At 41.6% G+C, this 26856-nt stretch overlaps 1 protein-coding gene across 1 annotated transcript in view; it reads left to right on the top strand.

Moving 5' to 3' along the window:
* The first annotated feature begins 8002 nt into the window (after positions 1-8002).
* LOC144606037 (aldehyde dehydrogenase, mitochondrial-like) overlaps positions 8003-26856 on the top strand; it is a 31438-nt gene continuing 12584 nt past the window's right edge. Inside the window, exons 1-7 of the mRNA XM_078421823.1 lie at positions 8003-8460; positions 11100-11204; positions 12788-12928; positions 17349-17428; positions 20771-20882; positions 21339-21467; positions 25405-25518. Of these exons, the coding sequence (XP_078277949.1) occupies positions 8347-8460; positions 11100-11204; positions 12788-12928; positions 17349-17428; positions 20771-20882; positions 21339-21467; positions 25405-25518 (795 nt within the window). The 5' untranslated portion in view covers positions 8003-8346. The remainder of the gene's footprint in view (positions 8461-11099; positions 11205-12787; positions 12929-17348; positions 17429-20770; positions 20883-21338; positions 21468-25404; positions 25519-26856) is intronic.

Genomic DNA, 26856 nt, shown 5'->3' on the forward strand with positions numbered 1-26856 from the left:
TCGGTGGTCCAAAGGGCCTGTTTCCATGATGTATCTGTAAACTAAAACTAAACTAAACATGCAAACTCCATACAGACAGCACTCAAGATCAGGATAGAACTGCGCTATGAGGCAGCAGCTCTACCAGCTACGCCACTGCGTCACTCGAATGACTGGAACTTTATTTCTCAACCTTTTCTCTTGGTCTCAGCAGGCAAATTTAACCACAATAACCTGTAGAAATTAGTTGGATGGGAAATTAAAAATTGATTCGGGTGGGGGCGGGAGTGGGGGTGGGGGGAGTTGAACTGCTCAACTGCTCAGTTTTAAATCACTCAATACAACATGAACACCCACTTGAAGACAATTCGTTTTTTCTCTAAATCTGACTTCTCTTTGCACACAAGAAACCGAGCTTTGTTCTTCTCAAATGGAAAAGTCAGAAGCAATTGGTGATAATTCTTCCTTCATAATAACTTGCTGACTTTGTTCAAAATCACAAATGAAGAATGGTTGTTTAGGTGAGGTTTAATTCATTACTAATCCCATGATGCTTTATTGCCAGCATAAGGGTGACACAGTGGTGCAGCGGTAGAGTTGCTGCCTTAATGCGCCAGACACCCAGGTTAAAACCTGACTACGGGTGCTGTCTATATGGAGTTATCCCTGTGACAGCGTGGGTTTTCTCCGGGTGCTCCAGTTTTCTCCCACATTCCAAAGACGCGCAGGTTTGCAGGTTAATTGGCTTCTGTAAATTGCCCCTAGTGCGTAGGATGTGAAACTGAGATAACGTACAACTAGTGAATGGGTGATTGTTGGCCGGTGCGGGCTTGATGGACCAAAGGGCCAGTTTCCACGCTGTATCTCTAAATGGAACTAAACATAAACCAGAGAAATAAAGGAGATTGACAGTGAGTTGGATGGGAAAGATTTAATAGGAACCAAGGGGCATCCTTTTCACACATAGGGTGGTACCCGTATGAAATGAGCTGGCAGACAAAGTGATAGTAGAATAGTAGCATTTTAAAATCAGTGTTTTAAGTTTGCAGAGTAAACAGATTGATTAGTAGGACTGGATGTTACAATAGTTATGTACTCAATAAACTCAGCCCTATATTGCCCTCTGGTGACAGGTGAGGAGATGGACGAGCTCAACAATTAATATTTCACCCCTCTTTTTTTATCATGAAGAAAGCCATGAAGTCTAAGGAGCTCGGCAAAAATTAATGGGGATGATTTCACGATAGTCCGCATTACAATAGAGGAGATGTACATCTTAAAACACCTGAAGGTAGATAAAAGGCAGACACAAAATGCTGGAGTAACTCAGCGGGGCAGGCAGCAACTCTGGAGAAAAGGAATGGGTGACGTTTCGGGTCGAGACCCTTCTTTAGACAATTCTCCGGGGTCTCATCAAGAATATCCAAGAGCACTGTGGAAGACCAAAGAAGAAATCATGAGGGGCATAGATAGGATGAATGCACACAGTCTTTTTCCTACGATTGTAGAATTAAGAACTGGAGGGACTTAGATTTAGACTCTTAGAGTGAGGTGGGAAAGATTTAACAGGAACCTGTGGGGCAACTTTTTCACAAGAGTGTGACACCTGTATGAAACAAGCTGCCAGAGTAATTGGTTGTGGTGGTAGAATAACGACATTTAAAAGACATATAGACAAGTACAGACGTACAAGTACAGACAAGTACTAAATAGTGGGGGGTGAACAAATTGTAAGTATGAGGGTGGAGATAAAGATAAAGAGAGTGCAGGAAATGTTACAGAACTCTCCAGAATTAATGGGACGGAAAGTTTAAGAAGGGATAAGAGAGTAAGGTCAGGTAAAGTTGTGACCGGTGTGAGAGGGGAGGAGAATACCAAATTAAAGGTGTTGTATTTGTGTGCGCGCAGTATAAGAAACAAAGTGGATGAGGTTGTGGCACAGGTAGAAATGGGTAGGTATGATGTTGTGGGAATTACAGAGATGTGGCCATGAGGAATAGCTGGGAGCTGAATCTTCAAGTTTATACATCCTATCGGAAAGACAGACAGGAGGGCAGAGGAGGTGGGGTAGCACTGTTGGTAAGGAATGAAATTCAGTCCTAAGCGAGGAGTGACAAAGGATCAGAGGATGTAGAGTCATTGTGGATAGAACTGAGAAATTGTACGAGTAAAAAGACCCTAATGGGAGTTATTTACAGGCCCTCAAACAGTAGCCAGGATATAGGATACGTTACATCAGGAGATACAATTGGCATGTTAGAAAGGCAGTGCTACAGTGGTCATGGGTGATTTTAATATGCAGGTAGATTGGGAAAATCAGGTTGGTACTGGATCCCAAGAAAGGGAATTTGTTGAGTGCCTCCAAGATGGATTCTTAAAGTGGAGCCTACCAGGAAAAAGGCAATTCTGGATTTGGTGTTGTGTAATGAACAGGATTTGATAAAGGGAACTCAAGGTAAAGGAACCACAAGGAGGCAGCGACCACAACATGATAAGTTTATTCTGCAATTTGAGAGGGAGAAGGCGGTATTGCAGCTGAGTAAAGGGGATTACAGAGGCATGAGGGAGGAGCTTGCCGAAGTTGACTGGTAAGGGACCCTAGCACGAATGACGGTGGAACAGCAATGGCAGGAATTTCAGGGAACAACAGAAGGTAACTAAAAAGGCAATACGGAGAGAAAAGATGAAATACGAAGGTAAGCTAGCTAATAATATAAAAGAGGATAGCATAGGAGCGTTTGACAGCAGTGGGCCAATATTAGCTGGAGTTTAGAAGAATGAGGGGAGACCTCATTGAAAAGTAGAGAATAGTGAAAGGCTTGGATAGAGTGGATGTGGAGAGGATGTTTCAGGACTTGGAGGAGTACACATCAACTGTACTTTGCTACATCCAAAACTGTGTTGACAATGTTACCGTCGACAAACGCATCCGGTTGTATCCCAATCAAAAACCCTGGATGACAAAGGATGTCAGGTCTCTCCTCAAGGACCGTAACACTGCCTTCAGGTCTAGTGATAGAGCTCTATACAGTGCTGCTAGAACCAACCTGAAGAGAGGCATCAAGGATGCCAAAGCGTCCTACAAGAGGAAGATTGAGGACCAATTTTCCAACAATGACCCACGGCGGGTATGGCAAGGCATCCAGCACATCACCAACTACAAGACCAGCAACCGCACGACTGCCGACGGCGACGCCTCGCTGGCAGAGGAACTTAACTGTTTCTTTGCTCGTTTCGAGGTGAAAGCTACAGTGGCAGACATAACACCCTCTCCAGCACCTGACAGCAACACCTTCACTGTGCAGGAGTATGATGTTAAGCGCGTACTCAGAGCAGTGAATCCCAGGAAAGCTGCAGGCCCCGATGGTGTGACGGGCAGAGTGCTGAGGGAATGTGCAGACCAATTATCTGAGGTCTTCACAAAAATCTTCAACCTGTCCCTTTTAAAATCCACCATCCCTCCCTGCCTGAAGTCCGCCATAATCATCCCACTGCCGAAAAAGTCTGTCATCAGCGGTCTTAACGACTACCGTCCGGTAGCACTCACATCGGTCATCACAAAGTGCTTCGAGAGACTGGTCCTGCAGCACATCAAAGCCAGCCTCCCACCCACCTTCGACCCACACCAGTTTGCCTACAGAGCAAATAGGTCTACAGGGGATGCCATCGACACTGCTCTTCACACTGCACTGACCCACCTTGAACACCAGGGGAGCTATGTGAGGATGCTCTTCCTCGACTTCAGCTCTGCCTTTAACACGGTCATCCCGAGCAGACTGGTCACCAAACTTTCCGACCTTGGATTTTCCCAAACCATCTGCCAATGGATCAAGGACTTCCTGACCAACCGCCCCCAGACCGTCAAAATAGGCCCTCACCTCTTACACTGAGCACCGGCTCACCACAGGGCTGTGTGTTGAGCCCCATCCTTTACTCCCTCTACACTCACGACTGCGCCCCCACCCATCCCACCAACACCATCATCAAGTTCGCGGATGACACGACTGTGGTTGGACTCATCTCAGAAGGAGATGAGACAGCCTATAGGGATGAAATCCAAAGGCTGGCAGCATGGTGTTCAGTGAACAATCTGGTCCTGAACTCCTCCAAAACAAAGGAACTTATAATTGACTTTAGAAAAACCAGTGGAGATTACGACCCACTCTACATCAATGGGGTCTGTGTGGAAAGGGTACCAGCTTTCAGGTTCCTGGGTACGCACATCGCAGAGGATCTTACCTGGTCTACCAACACCATCACCACAGTAAAGAAGGCACAGCAGAGACTCCACTTCCTGAGGATCCTCAGGAAAACCAACCTGCAGGAGAAGCTCATGTTGTCCTTCTATCGCTGCTCCATCGAGAGTGTGCTGGCATACTGTATAACCACATGGTATGCCAGCTGCTCAGAAAAGGACAGGAAGGCCCTTCAGAGGGTCATCACGACGGCCCAGAAGATCATCGGCTGCTCACTGCCCTCCCTGGAGCACCTGTTCAGCCTACGCTGCCTCAGTAGAGCAGGCAAAATAATAAAAGATCCATCCCACCCCGGCCACCGTCTGTTTGTTCATCTGCCCTCTGGTCGACGTTTCAGGTCGATCAAATCCCGAACAAACAGACTTAAGAACAGTTTTTACCCCAGGGCCATACGAGAACTGAACACTACCTTTGCACTAGGCAACACCGTTAAAAAATCTTGTACTTAATATAATTGTATTTAATTGTATTTATGTATTTATTTGTTTTTGCATTTATTGCATATATGTTTGTACGCACCGTCAGGATTGGCTATTTTTTAATTTCGTTGTACTCGTTGCAATGACAATAAATGAATATTATTATATTATTATTATTATTATAGGGGGAGAGTCTAGGACGAGATCATAGCCTCAGAATTAAAGGATGTTCTTTTCGGAAGGAGATGAGGAGGAATTTCTTTAGTCAGATGGTGGTGAATTTGTGGAATTCTTTGCCACAGAAGGCTGTGGAGGCAAAGTCAGTGGATATATTTAAGGCAGAGAGAGCTATATTCTTGTTCAGTAGGGGTGTCAGAGGTTATGGGGAGAAGGCAGGAGAATGGGGTTAGGAGGGAGAGATAGATCAGCCATGATTGAATGGTGAAGTAGATTTGATGGGCCGAATGGCTTAATTCTACTCCTATCACTTATGATCTTATGATTTATATAGATAGAGAAGGTTTAAAGGGACATGAACCAAATGCAGGCAAATGGGATAAGTGTAGATGGACTGTGATTGGGATATTGTGAGAGTGTAGAAACAAGGAACCGCAGATGGTGGTTTATAAAAAAAAGACACAAGTGCTGGAGTAACTCAGGTGCTCAAGTGCAAGTCAGGCAGCATCTCTGGAGAACATGGATTGGTGATGTGGAGGTATTTGAAACATCTGTCTTCCTGAAGGCCACACAGAGAGAAGTTGGGAATGTACTGAAGATATCAAAATGTCTGCTGGGATGAACCATGGCAACAAACGGTTTAAACCAGATAATGAAAGATAAAGATGGTACAGAGAAATAAATAGAGTGAATGGGACTAACAAGGGAGCCATTTTGGATCTGATTGGGCAGAATGAGCCCCTTTTGTATCATATGTCTGATAAAACTAACAATAAAGATTTTTCTTTTCACTCCTCCAACCGTTTCTTCGCCATCTTCCTCTACTCATTGTGCGTGCAAAGATTTTGGGATTTTTTTTCAAACCCCATATTTTGAATGTTGGTAATTCCAGTTTCTTAGAATAATTGTCAATTAAATGAAATTTAAGACAGTTGTTCCTCCAGCACTTTGTGTTTTGCTCAAGATTCCAGCACCTGCAGGCTCTTGTGTCTTGAAATCCTGCTGCTCTTAACACAAGCTCATAATTCCCGATGAATCTCAGTGACGTACATCCAACATATAATTGTGTGCAATCACACCATGTATTCCTTCTTTAAATACTGAAAATTAAATCGCATTGTTTCAAGAATCTATCTCTCTCTGTCTTAAAAATACCCATTGACCTGGCCTCCACAGCCTTCTGTGGCAATTAATTCTATAGATTCACTACCCTGACATCTTCCCCTCTTCCATAACGCAAAAACAATCACTGACCTCACCCATCCTTTAGCTTCTAGATGATTTTCTGGGCACTCACATTTCGGAGGACCTAACATGGTCCAATAACACTGCTGCGTTGGTCAGGAAGGCACAGCAACGACTGTTCTACCTAAGAACACTGAAAAAGTCTGGTCTACCCCAACAGCTGCTGACGACCTTCTACCGCTGCACCATAGAGAGCATCCTAACACATGGCATCCCTGTGTGGTATCTCAGCTGCACGGAGGCAGAGAGGAAAGCTCTTCAGCAGGTAGTCCATAGAGCTCAGAGGACTATCGGAACACAGCTACCAGCCTTGGAGGGCATCTACAACACACGATGCCTCAGGAAAGCCACCAGCATCCACAAAGACTCTTCACACCCCTGCAACAGTCTGTTCGAACTTCTACCATCGGGCAGACGATACAAGGCCTTCTACGCCCTCACCTCCAGACTCAGGAACAGCTTCATCCCCAGGACCATAGCTGCTATGAACCGGTCCTGCTGAGCTGGATGGTCACATAGAAACATAGAAAATAGGTGCAGGAGTAGGCCATTCGGCCCTTCGAGCCTGCACCGCCATTCAATATGATCATGGCTGATCATCCAGCTCAGTAGCCTGTACCTGCCTTCTCTCCATACCCCCTGATCCCTTTAGCAAAAAGGGCCACATCTAACTCCCTCTTAAATATAGCCAATGAACTGGCCTCAACTACCTTCTGTGGCAGAGAATTTTACAGGCTCACCACTCTGTGTGAAGAAATGTTTTCTCATCTCGGTCCTAAAAGACTTCCCCCTTATCCTTAAGCTGTGACCCCTGGTTCTGGACTCCCCCAACATCGGGAACAATCTTCCCGCATCTAGCCTCTCCAACCCCTTAAGAATTTTATATGTTTCTATAAGATCCCCCCTCAGTCTTCTAAATTCCAGCGAGTACAAGCCCAGTCTATCCAGTCTTTCCTCATATGTAAGTCCCGCCATCCCAGGGATCAATCTGGGATCACATCGCACAGTGAACCGGCACAGATCTACTTGTACTTTATTCTGTTTTAAAACTGTTCTAATTTGTTTCATTGGGTTGTTTAAATTAATACTGACTAGCTAATTTATTGCATCATATGGGAGGTGCATTCCCAATCTCGTTGTAGCCCTGTACAATGACAATAAAGATATATTGTATTGTATTGTATTAGCTTGGCTTCTTTTATGGTTGCAAATAGACAATAGGAGGAGGCCATTCGACCCTTCGAGCCAGCACCGCCATTCAATGTGATCATGGCTGATCATTCTCAATCAGTACCCCGTTCCTGCCTTCTCCCCATACTCCGCTATCCTTAAGAGCTCTATCTAGCTCTCTCTTGAATGCATTCAGAGAATTGACCTCCACTGCCTTCTGAGGCAGAGAATTCCACAGATTCACAACTCTCTGACTGAAAAAGTTTTTCCTCATCTCAGTTCTGAATGGCCTACCCCTTATTCTTAAACTGTGGCCCCTTGTCCTGGACTCCCCCAACATTGGGAACATATTTCCTGCCTCTAACGTGTCCAACCCCTTAATAATACGGAGCCAAATCGCAAACATCACCAGAAGAGAGTTCCCCCTCTCCTCCCAGTCTGAGATCAAAGTACAAACTCACTTTGCAAATCTCTTCCTTTGCGAAGTATCATTACACTGCCACAGTAAATCCGTGCAGGACGTTGACGGCACGTAACCATGGCATGGCATGGCATGGCATGGCATGGCATGGCATGACAAGGCATGACATGGCAGCAGGGATTGATGTTTCGACTGATTTGATATTGAACTTTATATTTGTGTTTGGCTGAACACATTTATTTTGCACTGCCAGACACCAGTTCGATGTAAATCGATTCGTGATATCTCTCAGTAAAACAGGGTCCAAAGGTCCCGTCGTCATGGTTACGCGGCCTGGGTGTGCACGGCGCGGCGGTACCATTTTGAGTGGTTTTATTTGGAAACAGGGCCAGCAAAATGTCCCAACTGACAGGTCCCAGAACATTTATTCTGAGCAAAATTCGTCCTCTTTAAATATTTAACTACCTTGTGACGCAAAGAGCAATTTTAAGTGTTGCTCCTTAGCTCCTCGTTCTGTGCTGCACCACTGCTGTCAATTTTGATTAACAGTTCGCCATTCCATTCCATTGCTGGGCTCAACGGGACTGGACGGGGCGGTCCATCCTGTTTACGTTCACCCTGCAAGTATTTTCTTCTGACGGGTAAATTGCACTCGGAGCAAGAAGAAGGAAAAAAAACAATGTTGCAGTCGGTGTTTTGCCGCTTGTCCAGGATCCCCAGAGTGAGGAGGTACTCGGCGGCTGCGGCGGCTATTCCAGCTCCGTCCACTCAGCCGGACATTCACTTCAACAAGGTAATTGGGGAGCAGCTACTTTCTGAGTTTCACAGGTCAACTGCAACAACACATATTTATTGCATACGTTTACAAAAAACAAAAAAAACCCTACTGTGACCGGTCTGAACTGGTTTGAAATGAAGCCAACCGTCAAGAAGGAACTGCAGATGCTGGTTTAAACCAAAGATAGACATCGAATGCTGGAGTTACTCAGAGATTTTTGAATCTTTGTTTGACATGGGTGCGATATCAGATTATTAAAATGGTGCCTGCTGTGCTTCTATTTTAAGAAGGGCTGCAAGAACAAGGAAGGAAGGAAGGAAGGGAGGGAGGGAGGGAGGGAGGGAGGCACAGCCTGTGAGCCTTGCATTCATGGTGGAGAAAGTGACTGGAAGGAATTCTGAGCGAAGGATATCTTTGCATTTGCAAATGCAAGGACTGATTAGGAACGTAGAAACAAACAACTGTAGATACTAGTTAATACATAAAAAGACACAAAGTGCTGGAGTAACTTAGCAGGTCATGCAGCATCTCTGGAGAACATGGATAGGTGGCATTTTGGGTTGAGACCCTTCTTCAGGCTGATTGTAAAAATGTGAAAAAGAGGAGAGGCAGGACAAAGTATGGCAGGTATGTGTAAGAATGAACTGGAGATACTGGTTTAAACTGAAGATAGACACAAAAAGCTGGAGTGACTCAGCGGGACAGGCAGCATCTCTGGAGAGAAGGAATGGGTGACGTTTTGGGTCGAGACCCTTCTTCAGACTTTAAGTGGTATAAGCAACGGGATATTTTGATAGACAGATGGTTAGAACAAAGTCCAGAGATTTAGAAAAAACAAATATTCATCATGGGTTTGTGCGTAGGGAATCATGTTTTATAAATGTAGACTTTTTTTTAGAGATTGTCATGAGGATTCATGAGTGCAGAGAGTAGAATTTGTCTACATGGACTTTAGCCAGGCCATTGATATGGTCCTTCATAGGAAGCTGGAAAGTGGTGCTATATTGGATAGTGAAGAAGGTTGGCTAGGTTTGCAACATCAGATTGTTCAATTGGGAAAGTGAGCAACAGAATGGCAAATAGAATTTAACTTGGACAAGTATGAAATGATATAGGAAAGTTAAATGAGCCCAGGACACAACAGAATGAATGGTAGAGCACTTGGGAGAGAAGTTGAACAGAGAGATCTAGCGGTATAAGATTTAGAGATACAGATTTAGAGATACAGATTTAGAGATACAGTGCGGAAACAGGCCCTTCGGCCCACCTGGTCCGTGCCGCCCAGCGATCCCCGCACATTAACACTATCCTACACACACTAGGGACAATTTGTACATTTAATTAACCCAGCCAATTAACCTACATACCAGTACATCTTTGGAGTGTGGGAGGAAACCGAAGATCTCGGAGAAAACCCACGCAGGTCACAGGGAGAACGTACAAACTCCGTACAGACGGCGCCCGTACATAGTTCACCTAAAGTGGCAACGTGGGCAATTAGGGTGGCGAAGAAGGTGGTATGTCATGCTCCCTTCATCAGCTGTGGCATTGATTACATAATTTGGGATGTCATGTTACAGTTGTACAAAGCATTGGTTGGTCTGTACTTGGAAGTATTATGTACAGTTCTGGTCACCATAATATAGGAAGGATGTGATTAAGCTCGAGAAAATGTAGAAAAGATTCACAGGGATGTTGTCTGGATTAGAGTGCTTGAGTTATAATGAGAGATTGGATAGACTGGGGCAGATTTCCCTGGAGTGAAGGAGTGGGTAAAAGGGTGACCTTTTAGAGGTTTATAAAATCATGTGGGGCAAAGATAAGGTAGATTGTTATAGTCTATTTCCCATGATAGAGGCGTCTAAAACTAGAGGTCATAAGTTTAAGGTGAGAGGAAGAGACTTAAAGAGGATCTTGAGGGAATTTTTGTTCAACCAGAGAGTGGTGGGCTTACGGAATGAACTGCCTGAGGTGGTGGTAGAAGCAGCTGCAATTACAATGTTTAAAAACATTTGGACAGGTATATGGCTGGGAAAGGTTCAGAAGGATAAGGCCAAATGCAGACACATGGGGCTATCTTAGCCATTTTAGTTGGCTATGGATAGGTTGTATGGAAGGGCTTATTTCTATGCTTTGTAATGTGATGAATTTATAAATGTAAACGTTTTCAGACGGGCACAGACACAAACACCTGTCTTGCAATTTGGTACGGTTATAGTTAGATCTAATCTTGCCCCAAATGGACAAGTACCAGTATACCAAAAAAAGTTAAAGTAGTTTAATTTTCTAATGTAATTGAACTATTAACAAATCATAAACATCTTCGTACCCTTTTTATGTGCTTGCCTCTCACAGTGCACAAGTAATGTTTGAATTTATAAAAATTCAAGCAATTGAATTAAATAAAAATGTATTCAATTCAATTATTGAATTCAAATTTTTTTCCGGGATATTAGAGAGGTATATTCACAGGAAGTATGCTGTCTATCTTTCATGTTTGAGCACAAAACCCAATGACAAATTGATTTGTCATGTTGTACAAGATGCACTGGAGACAGAATAGACAACTTAACGAATTGCTTCTGAGTTTTGTGCTGGTGTTATTGTATATCCCATGCTCAACAAACAATAGCCACCTTCCTTTCCTGTTGCAGATTTTTATTAATAATGAATGGCATGATGCTGTCAGTAAGAAAACATTCCCCACCATCAATCCTACCACAGGGGAAATCATCTGTCAAGTTGCTGAAGGAGATAAGGTAATTTGTTTCCTTAGATTTGATCCTGCTTGTAACCCAAGTCCTTTCGGTTAAACTGACGCTTCCTAAATGTCTGTTTCATGTTAAATTCTTTGAAGAAATTGTGGATTTATGGAAATACTGTTCACTGTGGAATACTGTAACCATAAACCTTTCCCCTGACTTTAGTCTGAAGAGGGGTCTAGACCCGAAACGTCACCATTCCAGAAATGCTGCCTGTCCTGCTGAGTTACACCAACATTTTGTGTCTATCTTCAAGAGAAAATACTTGAAATGGCTTAAATTGTAATAGTAATTTTACATGAAACACAAATAAGCATTCCTGATGGCCTTGTGGATTAGAGTTCCATGCCAGTAGACATCAAATTAGCTTCTTTCATTTTGCTTAGTAAAAAAAACCATACAGTGCTGGAGCAACTTAGTGGATTAGGCAACTCTGGAGACAGACACAAAATGCTGGAGTAACTCAGCAGGACGGACAACATCTCTGGAAAGAAGGAATGGGTGATGTTACAAGTAGAGACCCTTCTTCAGACATTGTGGGGAGAAGAAAGCTGGAAGAGAAGAGGGGAGGACAAAGCTTGGCAGGTAATAAGTAAAGAGACACAAAATAGTGGAGTAACTCAGCGGGACAGGCAGCATCTCTGGAGAGAAGGAATGGGTGGCGTTTCGGGTCGAGACCCTTCTTCAGACATGTGGATACAGGTGGAGGCGGGGGGGGGGGGGGGGGAGTGATGGGCAGATGCTTTTACAAAGGCCAAAAATGAAAAGACAACTTAGTGGATTAGTGGAGACAAAAATAACTTTAAAAATATAAATGTGAATAACTTAAAAAATATAACACCAATTTCAATTAAACTACAATTTTTACCATTAAAGCGACGACGGTGAGTAAGGTAGGCCTAAAATTGTCGCGCTGTCTTGTACCGTTTTGGCTGAAGTTCGATCACAAACAAACGAAAGTTTAAGTATATAGATGTTAAGGTCTTTAAGAAGATGCAAAGATGATTAACTGGAATGACATCGGAAAATAAATTGTCTTGTGGAAGGATTGGAGATTTTTATTTTGTTAGTGCAAAGGAAGTTAAAGGTAAATTTGAAATGTTCAAGATTATGAATAGCTGATAGAGTGAATACTGTACCAACTGTTGCCTGAGACTGAAGGATTGGCAACCAGAAGACATGAATTAAACAATTTAGTGAAAGAGTCAGGGGAGTTGTGAGGTTTGGCTAGGTGGAAACCATACAGCTGGATATCATCTATAATGCACTCTGTAAATTGGCATTAGAACCATTATTAATAAAGGATTGGTGAGGAACATTTGCAAAGACAAAGGGAATAGCTATTTCAAAATGTCTCCACAGGTAAGGTGCACTGAATGATCTCTTTCTGTTCTAGACTATGTTTCTATGGATCTTTTTGCCAACAAAAAATATGATTCACAAGTGTCAAGGACACGATTAGCAGTTGTGTCTGACTATTGTTAGAAAATTAATTTAATTGCGCGTGCGTCTTTGAACATTGTCTGATGCAGTCCTTTCCTGTGCTCACCGGTTGCAATCTGCTTCTAATTTATCTGCAGGCTGACGTGGAGAAGGCAGTGAAGGCAGCTAAAGATGCGTTTAAACTTGGATCACCATGGCGATTAACAGATGCATCAGAAAGGGGGGTCCTTTTAAACCGCCTTGCTGACCTCATTGAGCGTGACAAAGCGTACTTGGCGGTAGGTGTTTGCATTGAAACTTGTCATTTTCTTGAGCTATATAGTTTTCTTTCTGCTATAATATTTTCAAAAACATTGTCAAAACATTTCATACGAATTTAAGAAAATAACTGCAGATGCTGGTAACTTAGGGTGCATAAACTTTCTTTGCTTTGCTTGGTTTCCTTGATGCATTATTATCACCCAATGTACTGTAAGAGTAGCTGTGGTTTGAGTTTTTTTTAGTTTAGTTTAGAGATACAGTGCAGAAACAGTCCCTTCGGCCCAGCGAGAGCACATCGACCAGCGATCCTTGTACATTAACGCTATCCTACACACACTTGGGACAATTTAGAATTTTACTAAGCCAATTAGCCGACAAGCCTGTATGTCTTTGGAGTGTGCGAGGAAACCGGAGCTCCCGGAGAAAACCCACGCAGGTCAAGGGAAGAACATACAAACTCCATACAGACAGCACCCGTAGTCAGGATCGAACCCGGGCCTCTGGTGCTGTAAGGCAGCAACTCTACCGCTGCGCCACCGTGCCACGTATATAGTTGTTTTATATCTAGACCTAAAGATGGGTATGCAAGGTTTAGAGGGATATGATTCAAATGTGGGCAAATGGTACTGGCCATGTAGACAACATCTACTGTCCTGCCCACATCCATCCTCTTGATTACCTGAGCAAGTACCATGCGAAGGGATGTGATGAGTGGAGATGGAAAAGTGAACAATGGAGCAGGTAAGGGGAACAGTCTCTTCAAAGTACTGGGAGGGGAAGATGTGTTGGTGGAATCCAGTTGAAGGTAGTGGAAATTAGGAATGATCAGCAGTTGATTGTGGATGATGGCAGAGTGGAAGGAGGAAACAAGGGGGATACGCAATTACTTTTCTAGCTGGGAGGAGAAGGGTTGAGGACAAAAATACAGAAATTAGAAATGCTGCGGTTGACGGTCCTGTCAACTTTGGAAATTTAGGTTGACAACTTTGTCCTTTGGCCCTTATCCTCTCTCAAATATTCCCTGTTTTCTCTAAACCTCTCCCTTTCTATAACTTTTGTTTTCTAGTTCTGATGAAATGCCCTTCATGTGAAACATTGACTTTGATTCCCTCCCCACTGATTTGCCAAGTGCTTCCAACATTTTCTGTTAGTTTTGTATTATTTACATGTTGCAACACAATTAAGCCATATGGCTCGTTGGATTACACATTGATGCATAGCAGAGCGATTTTCCCCTCCTTATTTTGTTGAGGCCCTGTATCGCATGCTGATCAGTCCAACTTCTGATTCTTCTGTCACTGTCTTGCACCAAGGGAAAAATTACAGGAACCTTTTATCTACTTTTGGAATGTGGTAGAAACCAGAGCAACCAGTGACAATGTGCACGATCATGTGCTGGCTCCACACAGACAGAACCACTCCACAAACACTTAATAAACTCGATGCCACATAGGACAATCCACTACTGACATGCGTTTGCATTCTATATTATCTATTAAATCCCCTGCTTTAACCAGCCTTAGCTGCTCCCTACAACATTTCCAAACCTCTACCATGGCAGCAGGTGTATGAAAACACCATCACTTCAAAAGTTTCAAAGGTCTTTTATTGCCACATTACCAATTAAGGTACAGTGTTATGCGAATTACCATACCGCCATACCACAAAAAAAAGCAACAAGACGCACAACTACATAAAAGTCAACATACTTCCCATTTGGGGTTAGCAATGGTGTCAGACAAGGGGGAATTTTGTCCCCAGTTCTTTTTAATCTCTATATTAATGATCTGTCCAAGCAATTGAAAGCCTGTAATACTGGGTGCATGATTGGTAATACTCCAGTGAACCATATTATGTATGCAGATGATCTTGTGGTCCTTAATCCATTTAGCACTGGTCTCCAGCAGCTCCTTACTATATGTTCTGTGTATGGTGTGGAACATGATATCAAATATAATGCCAGTAAGAGTGTTGGTATGATCTGTAGAACCAAAGAGGATAAATGTCTAAAATTTCCTGATTTCAAATTGTCTGATAATAATCTTAGTGTCTGTAATAAGGTAAAATATCTTGGACATTTTATTACAGAACAAATGATAGATGATGAGGATATTTATAGGCAACGCCGCATGATGTATGCACAAGCAAACATTCTCTTACGCAAGTTTAGTGCTGTACAGATGGAGTGAAGATGTCTCTGTTCAGAGCATATTGTACACCACTGTATACTGCACACTTGTGGTCAAACCACAGAAAAGTAAGCTTACAGAGTCTTCAAGTAGCTTATAATGATGCTATGAGACTATTACTTAAGAGACCTAGATGGTGTAGTGCAAGTGAAATGTTTGTGGCTGCAGGAGTCAATACTTTGCAAACTGTCTAGGAAATCTTATGTATAAATTTATTTAATGACTCTGAAAATAAAATCATCTTGGCCTTATCAAACATTAGGCTTAGCACTAGACGCTACCAATCCCAGCTGTGGAGACATTGGTATAGTTGTCTCGTTGTAGGACACTGATTTTTTTAATTCTTGGTTTTAAATCATGTATTGTGCTTTTGTATGTAATATATTGTGCTTTTGTATGTAATATTTTGTATGTAATTTATTCTGTGTAATGTGCTGTCTTTTATCTGGACCCTGAGTCTGTAATAACGTTAAGTAAAACTCCCGTGTTGGGGCAATCGAAACACCTGCGTCGGGCAGTCGAAAATCCCTTGGCTTGGAGTTCCCGAAGTTGGTCTCTAACCAGAGACCACGGGCTCCCTGATGTTAAGTCTGCAAGCATCTACGGTTGGAGCTCCGAAGTCGACCCCTAGCAAAGGGATCGCGAGCTCTGCGATGGTAAGTCTGCAGGCTCCTGCGGTGGACCTCTCAAAATCGGTCTCCAGCAAAGGCTGCTATCTCCTTGATGTTAGGCCGCAGTGCGGACGGAGATACGATATGGAAAAAAAATTGCATCTCCGTCGAGGTAAGAGATTAGAAACAGTTTCCCCAACTCCCCCCCCCAAAAACAAGCTAAAGAACACTAAAAACATTCATTTAACACATACTATGAAGGAAAGGACAGACAAACTGATGGCGAGGCAGCCATTGCTGGCGTCACCTGGTGGTTAATCACTGCAGATTCCCTCTAAATCACACACCATCTGACTTGGAAATGTATCTAAATTCTGGAACACCTTACCCAAGAACATGAGCTTGCTATCAGCAGACAGGTTGCAGCTGTTTAAGAAAACTTTCCACAATCTTTTGAACGATGGTATGGATGGATAGCAAAAGCTGGCCTTGCCTGTGCTGCCATGGCCTAAATTAATCAATTAAGTGTTTGCATAGTTTCCCTGTCAGTGTATCTGCACTGGCAACTATCTCTCATGACACATTCCTACCACTTGCTGGTCCTTTATTAATGCAAAGTGCTTTTCTCGAGTAACAAAACTAATTAGAAACCAAATTTAAATTGCTGATAATGTAAATGCATAGTCGTTTGCCAAAAGTTGTTTCGTGTTACCACATTTAACAAATTGAAGGTAGATTAATTCATTAAGTTTTGTACATCAAATGATATTAGATTGTTCAGTGAGTTCTTGCATGTTCTTTTTATTTTAATCTCCTAAATTTCTAAACGCAGACATAATCTTCTAAATTTTTAAAACATAAGGAATGAAATCCTCTTGCTAATGTGTGTAAGATACTCAATTGTGAATTGAGTTAAAACAGTTTTTTGACTCTGGTACCAGTCTGAATCTTTCAACAATATTGCACTTGGTGAAATGTTTTGGGCAGAAATGTTCACTAAAATGTTTTGACTCTGAACCACATTAGGAGAGTTTAGTGGCGTTTGGTCAGAGAGACATGTTTTAAGGCTAAGAAAGAATTTGCAAAGAAGGATGAGAATTTTAAAATTCAAGCCTTTACATGATTTGAAGCTTAATCTATCGTAGATCTGTAACCAGAAGTATGGTGGCAATTAAAATTGACTGAGTTAGGATATGGAACATTGAACTCAATGACTTTGTTCTTTTCCCATCGTTCATCCACAGCTGGATATTTGGCCAGCGTCCAATTGAATCAGAGAAGCTGACTGAAATATGAATGCTGGATGTTGATGACATGCAACTAAAACCTGTTATTGCTTTCTGTTGAGTGTCATCTGGGGCAGCAATTATGATAAATTACAGCTTCAGAAGTAAATGTGTGTGAATGAAGGGAACAAGTTAAATTTGCTGAGATGCTTCTAAATTAAGTGTCCCAAATTGTTGATTCATACCATGAGGCATTTTGTTGATATTGTGGTGCTTTAAGGTATTTTAGTTGAAAGGCCATGCATGGTAGAAATTTGAGGATCAGTAGGAGCTAATGTCAGAACCTAACCTGATCTGATTTTTAAAAAGATTGTTGTTAATATTATTTCCATTCTGGATTTTAATTTTCAGTCATTGGAGACATTGGATAATGGAAAACCATACCACATTGCCTACATGGTAGACCTAAATTTGGTTATTAAATGTATCAGGTACGTGCGTTACGTTTCCTTTCTATTTTTTTCCTTTTGTGAGTTTTCATGTGCATAAAAAATAATATTCTCCATATATAATGCAAAAGGAAGAATTACAGATATTTAGCTTATTATTGTCATGTGTATCAAGGTACATGGAAATCTTTTGTTTACATGCTATCCAGTCAAACAAAAGACTATACATGAATACAATCAAGTCATCCACAGTACACAGATAAGAAACAAAGGGTACAACATCTAGTGCAAGATAAAGTCTGATTAAAGATGGTTGTGTGGCGGCTCCCAAGGGTCGGGCCATACCACTACCGACCCCTCGGCACGGGAATGGACCAGTCCAGGGGGGTGGTTCGGTACTTCGTATATAAGGACAAGATTTTGGGCGCGAAGCCATTCCGGCAGACTCGACCCGTCTGATAACCGAGGAATAATAAAACAGAACGTCCCGAAATACCCGGCTTCTCGCCTTTATTTCGGGCCTCTTCCGACGCGCCACAGTTGAAAGCTCTCCAATGCGATAGTTGGGAATTCAGGACTGTACTCTAGCTAATGAAAGGACTGTTCAGTTGTCTGAAAAGAGCTGGGAAGAAACTATCCCTGAATCTGGACATATGCATATCAAACTTCTGTACCTTTGCCTGATAGAAGAGGGAGTGACCAAGGTGAGACTGGTTCTTGATGATGCTGGTAGCCTTGCTGAGGCTGCATGATGTGTAGATGGAGTCATTGGAAGGGAGGTTTGTTTGCGTGATGGTCTGGGCTACATCCACAATTCTCTGCAATTTCTTGCAGTCTTGGATGGAGCAGTTCCCAAAAAAGGTTGTGATGCGTCCTGGTAAAATGCTTTAATGCAGAAGCTGGTGAGGGTTGTTAGGGAAATGTTGAACTTCCTAGGTAGGCACAAAATGCTGGAGTAACTCAACGGGTCAGGCAGCATCTCTGGAGAGAAGGAATGGGTGACATTTCGGGTTGTGTCTACGTTCGATTTAAACCAGCATCTGCAGTTCTTTCCTACACATGCTGAACTTCCTAAGTCTTCTAAGGAAGTAGAGGCGTTGACGTACTTTCTTGGCCTTAGCTTCAATGTGGCTGCTCCAGGACAAATTGCTGAGCTACTTATGCCTAGGAATTTGAAGCTTTCTCCCATCTCTACTTTGGTGCCATCAATATAAGCAAAGGTGTGTGTACTGCTGCACTTGCTGAAGTTAATGACAATCTCCTTTGCTTTACTGATGTTGAGGGAGAGAATGCTCTCGGCAGTGCATCCAGATTCCAACCAAAGTCTGTGTTGGTTTTTTTAACAGGGCTTGCTACAGAAATTGATGAGTCAATACAGAAAACCAAGGACAGAGTAGGTTGGAGAACTGAATGATGACCAAAACTTGAATATCAACTTTATCGAGTCCATGCTGACCAGCGATTACTAGCATTATCCTACACACTAGGGACAATTTTTAATTTTTACCAAAATCAATTAACCTACAAACCTGTATGTCTCTGGAGTGTGGGAGGAAACCGATGAAAACCCATGCAGTAACAGAGAGAACGTACAAACGCTGTACTGTTAGCACCCATAGTCAGGATTGAACCCATGTCTCTGGCACTGTAAGGCAGCAACTCTACCACCGCACCACTGTGCTGCCCCTTATGCCACTGTGCCCCACCCTCTTGCATCCCTAACCTTAGCTTGGCACACTGGGAGATCTGAGCTGCATCTGATTTGAAACTGTCGCTAAGGATCTTCCCTCTAAGTGGTTCAACATCCTGAATTTCAACTGTGCACGAATTTCTCTGGAAGGTTCCAATTTTCACCCAGTTTTTGCATTGAAATACTTCCAACATTGAGAATGTAAGCACAAGGAACTGCAGATACGAGTTTATGAAAAATGGACACACAAAGTGCCGAGGTAATTTAGTGGGTCAGTGACCTGCTGAGTTACTCCAGCGTGTTTTGTGTCTTATTTCAACATTAAGTTCACTCAGTTCCGCTCAGCAAAATGGTTCCCAAATGAATCTCAGTGGAGTCTGGTTTTTTTTGTATGGGTTTCATGGATCATTATTCCAGTCCTACTTTGGTCCTCTCTCTCATCTCATTTGCCAGAATTTAATGAATGTATGGATGCAATTTACTATCTTGCCCTAAAATGGAAAGTTTCATCAACTTACCTATTAATTTCCACTTTGTTCTCAACTTCATGTGGTCTAAATCCACAATATGTCCACCGACTCCCACAGCTACCTTGCCTGCACTTTATCTCTCCCTGCTTCTAATAAAATATTCTTTATCTGACAATACCACAACATTATACATAATTATATTTTATTTGTCTTCACTACGGTTAACAGGTTCTCAACCTTAACTGTTCTGTTTTCAGAATGCATCAGTGAGGTCCACAAGTATGAATTTGACCATCTGATCATCTGTCACTTCAATTCCCCATCCCAATTCTGCTCTAACCTTTTTGTATCTTCGGCCTCCAATGCTAATAATGATGTGGCTCAAAGGTAACTTTAGGAAACAGCATCTCGTAGTTCGGTTGGGCTTATTGTAGATTTTTTTGTTCCAACATGTGGTTCAACAGTCTGAGATTATTTCTCTCCTGTTCTCATTTAATACGAAATGCAACTCTGATCCCCCAGCCACTTTTTTATGGAATAAAATCCCTTTTGCAATTTTTTTTTTAATTCCCAAGTTTCTTTTGGCTTAGAACCTATTCTGTTGTTTGTCTGATTTTTGAAAAGTCACCCACTCGGCTGCTGCCCATCCAGCTGAGAATTTCCACCATTGTTTTTGTATTACATTTGTTTTTGTGTGGGGTTTCTCTTTATTGGAGAACTCTATAAATGCACACTGCACAACTTTGTCAAAGTATAATAGACAATAGACAATAGGTGCAGGAGTAGGCCATTTAGCCCTTCGAGCCAGCACCGCCATTCAATGCAATCATGGCTGATCACTCTCAATCAGTACCCCGTTCCTGCCTTCTCCCCATACCCCCTCACTCCGCTATCCTTAAGAGCTCTATCCAGCTCTCTCTTGAAAGCATCCAACGAACTGGCCTCCACTGCCTTCTGAGGCAGAGAATTCCACACCTTCACCACTCTGACTGAAAAAGTTCTTCCTCATCTCTGTTCTAAATGGCCTATCCCTTATTCTTAAACTGTGGCCCCTTGTTCTGGACTCCCCCAACATTGGGAACATGTTTCCTGCCTCTAATGTGTCCAATCCCCTAATTATCTTATATGTTTCAATAAGATCCCCCCTCATCCTTCTAAATTCCAGTGTATAATGGCAAAGTAATAAAATAATTTTTAATCGATTCTGATTTTTAAAAAAAACAGGTATTATGCAGGCTGGGCTGATAAATACCATGGCAAAACCATTCCCATTGATGGAGACTATTTCTGCTATACACGTCATGAACCAGTTGGTGTGTGTGGTCAAATCATCCCGGTGAGTAAACAATGGGAACAAAATTGAAAGATAGTGAGGAAATATTTATCTCCCTTAAAAGTGAAATTATTAGATTCACGATTCACACTGTGTCCTGAATATTGTTTTTGCATGTTTGTGAAGACATCTTATTAAAATAAAAATGTTTTGTTTGCATCTTTACTGTTTAAATAGTTACTGCTTTAAACACACGTGTATTCTAACCAAACATTATAATTGCCTTGTTTTAAAAACTGAGAAGCATGTAGTAGTAGTATTGTAGTAGTAGTCTGAATAGCTGAAGATGCATGATTTCTAGTTTCCCTTAATTAAGATATTGTTTGCATGTTGTTAATGACATTAGTAGTTCATTATCAATAGCCCTCAAAGTAATGGAATTGACCTGCTTCATTTAAAATGTAATAATTATTAACATTTCTGACTTAAAAAAAAATCATTTCCAATCTTTCTTTTCAGTGGAATTTTCCATTGGCAATGCAGTCCTGGAAACTTGGACCAGCCTTGGCAACTGGAAATGTAGTAGTGATGAAGGTTGCAGAGCAGACCCCACTAACAGCCCTCTATGTAGCAAATTTGATCAAAGAGGTAGGGCCATATTTTTAAGTCATTTGTGTTCAAGTTAAACAAAGTGTAGATATAACTAATTTCTAAGAATTACATCTGCATTTGTCATTTTACACATTTGAGCCTGTTTCTTTTAGTTTTCTGATTTGACCTTCTCGGGACAAACATTGACATTGGTTAATCATGGAAAATTTACAATGGCAATGGAGTATCTTGCATTTCATGCTGGCTCCGTAAAACCGGAGAATATTTTAGTTTTGTGTTATGTTGCTTGGTAATTTAATTGAATGTACCCTCTTTCCCTTCCTATTTTTTTCCCCCCATTCCTGGTCATTGCTATCCCCTGTTGTATGTGATTCCCTATCCTCGATATCTTTGTCTCATTAATTTGGTATCTCGCTGGTTTGTGCAAGTTTTCTTAAGCAGCATGTTATCCTTGGATTCTGATACTATTTTAACTTTGTTCAAATATTCTCATTGTCTTCATTAAGATTTTCAAACGTTCTCAATGGATTTCATTGTTCGTCAGTGGTGAACATCACATTTTACAGATCAACATTTAAAAAAATTCTCCCTTTTTAATGTGCGATTCTTCTTGTACCATCCAGGAAAATGGAATGTACATAATTGTTGTGCATTGGCTTACAGTGATGGCTGGCCACTGTGAATCATGTGAGCCATAGTGTAGAATATCTGAGCCGGACTCATTTCCAGTTAATTTCAATTCTCAGGAAAGTAATCATAGCCTGTCAAAGAAAAACGGATAGCTAGATTTTGCCTTGTTTATTTTAGTTTAGTTTTTTTTAGTTTAGAGATACAGTGCTGAAACAGGCCCTTCGGCTTACCGAGTCCGCACCGACCAGCGATCCCCGCACATTAACACTATCCTACACACACTAGGGACAATTTACACTTGTACCAAGCCAATGAACCTACAAACCTGTATGTTTTTTGAGTGTGGGAAGAAACCAAAGATCTCGGAGAAAACCCACGCGGTCACGGGGAGAACATACAAAGTCCATTTAGATAGCACCCGTAGTCGAGATCGAACCCGGGTCTTCGGCACTGCAAGTGCTGTAAGGCAGCAACTCTACCACTGCGCCACTTTGGTGTTTGGTGAACATTTTATCTCGGAACTTGAGAGAGTAGTCATTGCAGTACTTGTGGAGGCTGTCAATGGATATTTTTTGAAGGAGATGAGAAGGAATTTCTTTAGTCAGAGGGTGGTGAATCTGTGGAATTAATCGCACAGAAGGCTGTGAGACCAGGTCAATTGATATTTTTAAGGCAGAGATAAATAGATTCTTGATTAGTACAGGTGTTGGGTTATGGAGAGAAGTCTGAAGAAGGGTCTCGACCCGAAACGTCACCCATTCCTTCTCTCCCGAGATGCTGCCTGACCTGCTGAGTTACTCCAGCATTTTGTGAATAAATCGATTTGTACCAGCATCTGCAGTTATTTTCTTAGACAGGAAAATGGGGTTGACAGGGAAAGATAGATTGCCCATGATTGAATGGTGCAGTGGACTTGATGGGCTGAATGGCCTAATTCTACTCCTGTAACTTATGAAATCTGACCTGCCATTCTGACAGTTATTATATCATCCACTCCATTAACTCATTCATCGTAATTTCCTTACTCATTTTTTTTAAATTGCCAATCTCAGTCTTGACACTAAATTCACCCAAGGGAGTGAATTACACATATATAGTTTACATTAGGAAACATTTTCTTCACCCAAATTAATTTATCAACTGCTAACTCTGATTTTTGAGACTATTGACCATTATCTGTATTCTGCCACTAGGGAGACTCTCTTCCCTGTATCTATTCTGTATAATTAATTTATAATTTTAAACACCTGGTTTCTAATCTTTCAGCCATCTAACTTTGAAGAATTATCCTCTTAATTGAATCCTTTAAACCCAGTAAACAAGATTCTTGCAGTTTATTAACCCAGGCCTTGATTTGCCAAGTTTTGATGATTGTAGGTGTGTGTTGTTTCATTAACTGAGTAGCAGCGAATAGAATTTCATTCTTCAGTACACAGACCCATATCTGATGTTGCTGTGAGGAAATTCTGGTGTCATGACCTAAGAGCAAGTTACTTGACCTCTCTATTGTTGAAAAAATGCTTTAAATTATCGAGGACAGTCACGTTCACCTCGCCTCTAATTCACTACTTATCTACGTGTTAGGACAATAACTGTAATGAAATCTAGGTAGACAGAAAATGCTGGAGTAACTCGGCACGATAGGCAGCATATCTGGAGAGAAGGAATGGGTGATGTTTTGACCCATGACCCTTCATCAGGTGCTTCTTAATAGAAAGTAAATCTGAGTGTCAAAGAATTTGTTAGCAGTAAGTGGCGCTTAATACTATTGTTGCTGACTCCTCCATTGAAGGAGAGATACTTCCCCATAATGTAAAGATCTTTCGGGATGGCATGTGTGGTAGGTCTGAGCATTTGAATAGCAATGGGACGTGTCTTCCCAGCCTTAGCAAATGGTGTTCCTCGAGGTCCTGTCGTCATTCCATCTATATTCAGCTGCTGCTTCAATAATTTTTCTTTCTGTATAAGGTTAGATGTGAGGATGATTGCAGGATACTTAATTGCATCTGCAAGTCTTCAGAGGATGACGTAACTCATGGCAATGTGTCAAGAGCTTGTGAGCTGATTTTACAAGTACCAGGCAAGGATTCCCAATATAGTACATCCACTATCCAATAGCATTATTGTTGGCAATCTTAAATAAATCTTAAATAAAACACACAGCAAGTCTTTGGAAAGAGGTAATATTTCAGATTGAAGATGGCAAACTTGGCTTTGCCCTTTGACACATTTTGACTTTGTCTTTATCATCTCTCCCTCCTAGCCTTCCTGCAACTCACTTGTTTTTCACTATTTTGCAATTCTGATCTAGTGCCTTTGACCTGAAATATTAACTCTTTCACTTTTCACAGGTGCAATGGTGATTAAATGTTTCCATCATTTTCTGTAACTAAGCATTCACTCTTTTCAAAATATTTGCACCATGTCCGCCTTGTATACCATCCGTATCAGCAAAACTATCAAAGGCAGCAACTGTGTGAGCACGTAAAGAATTTCAGCTTATTTTCTGTTGCTCATCATCCTTGCATAGACATGTCATCATTCCTCCTTTTTTTGCTGAATCCAAATCCTGAAACTTTTTGATTTTCCCCTTACTACAGAGTGTATAAAATCATGAGGTGAATAGTTAGTGTGAATGCACACAGTATTTTACTTAGGATATGCGAATCAAGAACTTGGGGTCATAGGTTTAAGGTAAAAGGGGAAAGATTTCATAGGAATGTGAGGGCAATGTTTTCACTCGGAGGGTGGTGGGTATATGGAATTATCTGCCAGAGGAGGTCGTTGAGGCAGGTACAATGACAACTCTTAAAAGACACTTGGACAGATACATGGATAGGAAAGGTTTAGAGGATATGAGACAAATGTGGGCAAATCAGACTAGATTCGATGGGACATCTTGGTTGGCATGGACAAGTTGGGCCTGTTTCCATGCTGCATGTCTCAATGATTCTACGACTCTAAAGCCCCTTTGTTCATCCACATCACTCAAAATCCTGCCACTTCTTGTATATTTCAAATGCATTAGCGATGGAGAGAAGGCTCCATCCCAAACGAAAGTTGGTGATAAATATAAAACTAATTTCTGTTTTAATGCCAATGAGGAGTCTTCCCACTCGCGCCGAAATGTTTGGGAAGATCATAAAAGGATTGGTAAGTATTAATCATGATCTAACCACTAAAACCGAGTCCACAGCCAATCAGCTTTGTGAATTTTGATGTTACAAATTCAAAAAGTAAATGAGGCAATGATAACAGTATTTGCTGTTTCTTTTGGCTACACAAACATTTATAAACATTTGCTTTTTTTCTTAATGTCTGTCACACTTTTCTTCATTAATAGGCTGGATTCCCACCAGGAGTAGTGAATATTATTCCTGGCTATGGACCATCAGCTGGGGCAGCTATTGCCGCGCACATGGATGTAGACAAAATTGCATTTACAGGATCCACTGAGGTTAGTCTTGAAAACCCCATAAAGTTAACGTGGAATTTTAGCAATAGATCCTAGCAGCATAATTTCCGTTGTTATTTTCCTTAATAATTTCTCCAATCACAGCTCTTTTTTTCCATGCAAGTGGAAACTGTTATAGTCTTTCATATATATTTCTTGCCAGTTTATTCTCATTCTGTCTTTTTCCAGTCATCTTTTGCTTCTGTCTATAAAACTGAATTCCTAGTCCTGCTGCCTTTCTTAGCAATATTATAAGATTTCTTCTAAATTAATATTCATTAATGAATAATTCAATGAATAGATTACAACACAATATAGATATCCATAATTGAACTGACCAAATTTCAGAACTCAGTCTGAAGAAGGGTCTCGATCCGAAACGTCACCCAGTCCTTATTTCCAGTGATACTGCCTAAGTTACTCCAGCATTTTGTGCCCATTTTCTGACCAAATTACTGCGGTGAATATTTTTGCATATACAGGTCCTCCCTAGTTTATGCCTGACATTTGAATGTGCATTTGGGAGACTGGTGGGTTGAAATTTTTTTTTTTTTTTAATCAAAAATATTTATACAAATATTAAAATAATATATACAATACAATAAAACCAAAACAGAACCCACCACCAGAATACTATACAAACAAATATACCAATTGAAACTATTATACAATTATATTACAATCCCCATCCAGGATGCATCCAATCCCCCGCGGTGCCCAGCGGTCCCGGAAATCCTCCAGGGTGCCCGTGGACAGCGCATAGTCCCTCTCCAACACCACCCGGGCGCGGATGTAACCCTGGAAAAGCGGTAGGGATGGACTTCTTGGGAGGGAATGGTACATTTCCATTCACTTTCTCTTCATTTGGGGGCTGGGTTGAGCCGAGCAAACCCAGGAAGCGCTGAGCAGAATCACTCACTGAGTCAGTGAGCATGGCCGCTGGTCATTCTTCCCGTGCCTGGTCACTCTGCTACCACTGTGCACACTGTGCCTCTGTTCATTTCCGAGTTACTAACAGTTTAGGGTTACAGGCTATTCTATGGGAACAAACGTAACCTAGGGACTTCCTCACATAGTTTAAGCGATTAATTACAATCTAACTTGCAATAATAGTCTCGTTGCAAAACAGTTTGGAAAATGAATACGTGGTCATGAAATTGACTCAGCGGGGCATGATGCAAATGTACGTTGCACTGCTGTCAATTAACATGATTAGTTTGTGCAGCCACAATGAACAATACTTTTCGGTGTCTGCTGTCTGAGTCAGGAGCTCAAAGATGGTACTACTTAAAATTAGCTTGTACTAATTGAGGTTTGTCTCTGCCTTTTTAAAAGTGTGCC

This window comes from Rhinoraja longicauda, chromosome 25 (assembly GCF_053455715.1).
Source record: "Rhinoraja longicauda isolate Sanriku21f chromosome 25, sRhiLon1.1, whole genome shotgun sequence".
In the NCBI taxonomy this organism is placed as follows: Eukaryota; Metazoa; Chordata; class Chondrichthyes; order Rajiformes; family Arhynchobatidae; genus Rhinoraja; species Rhinoraja longicauda.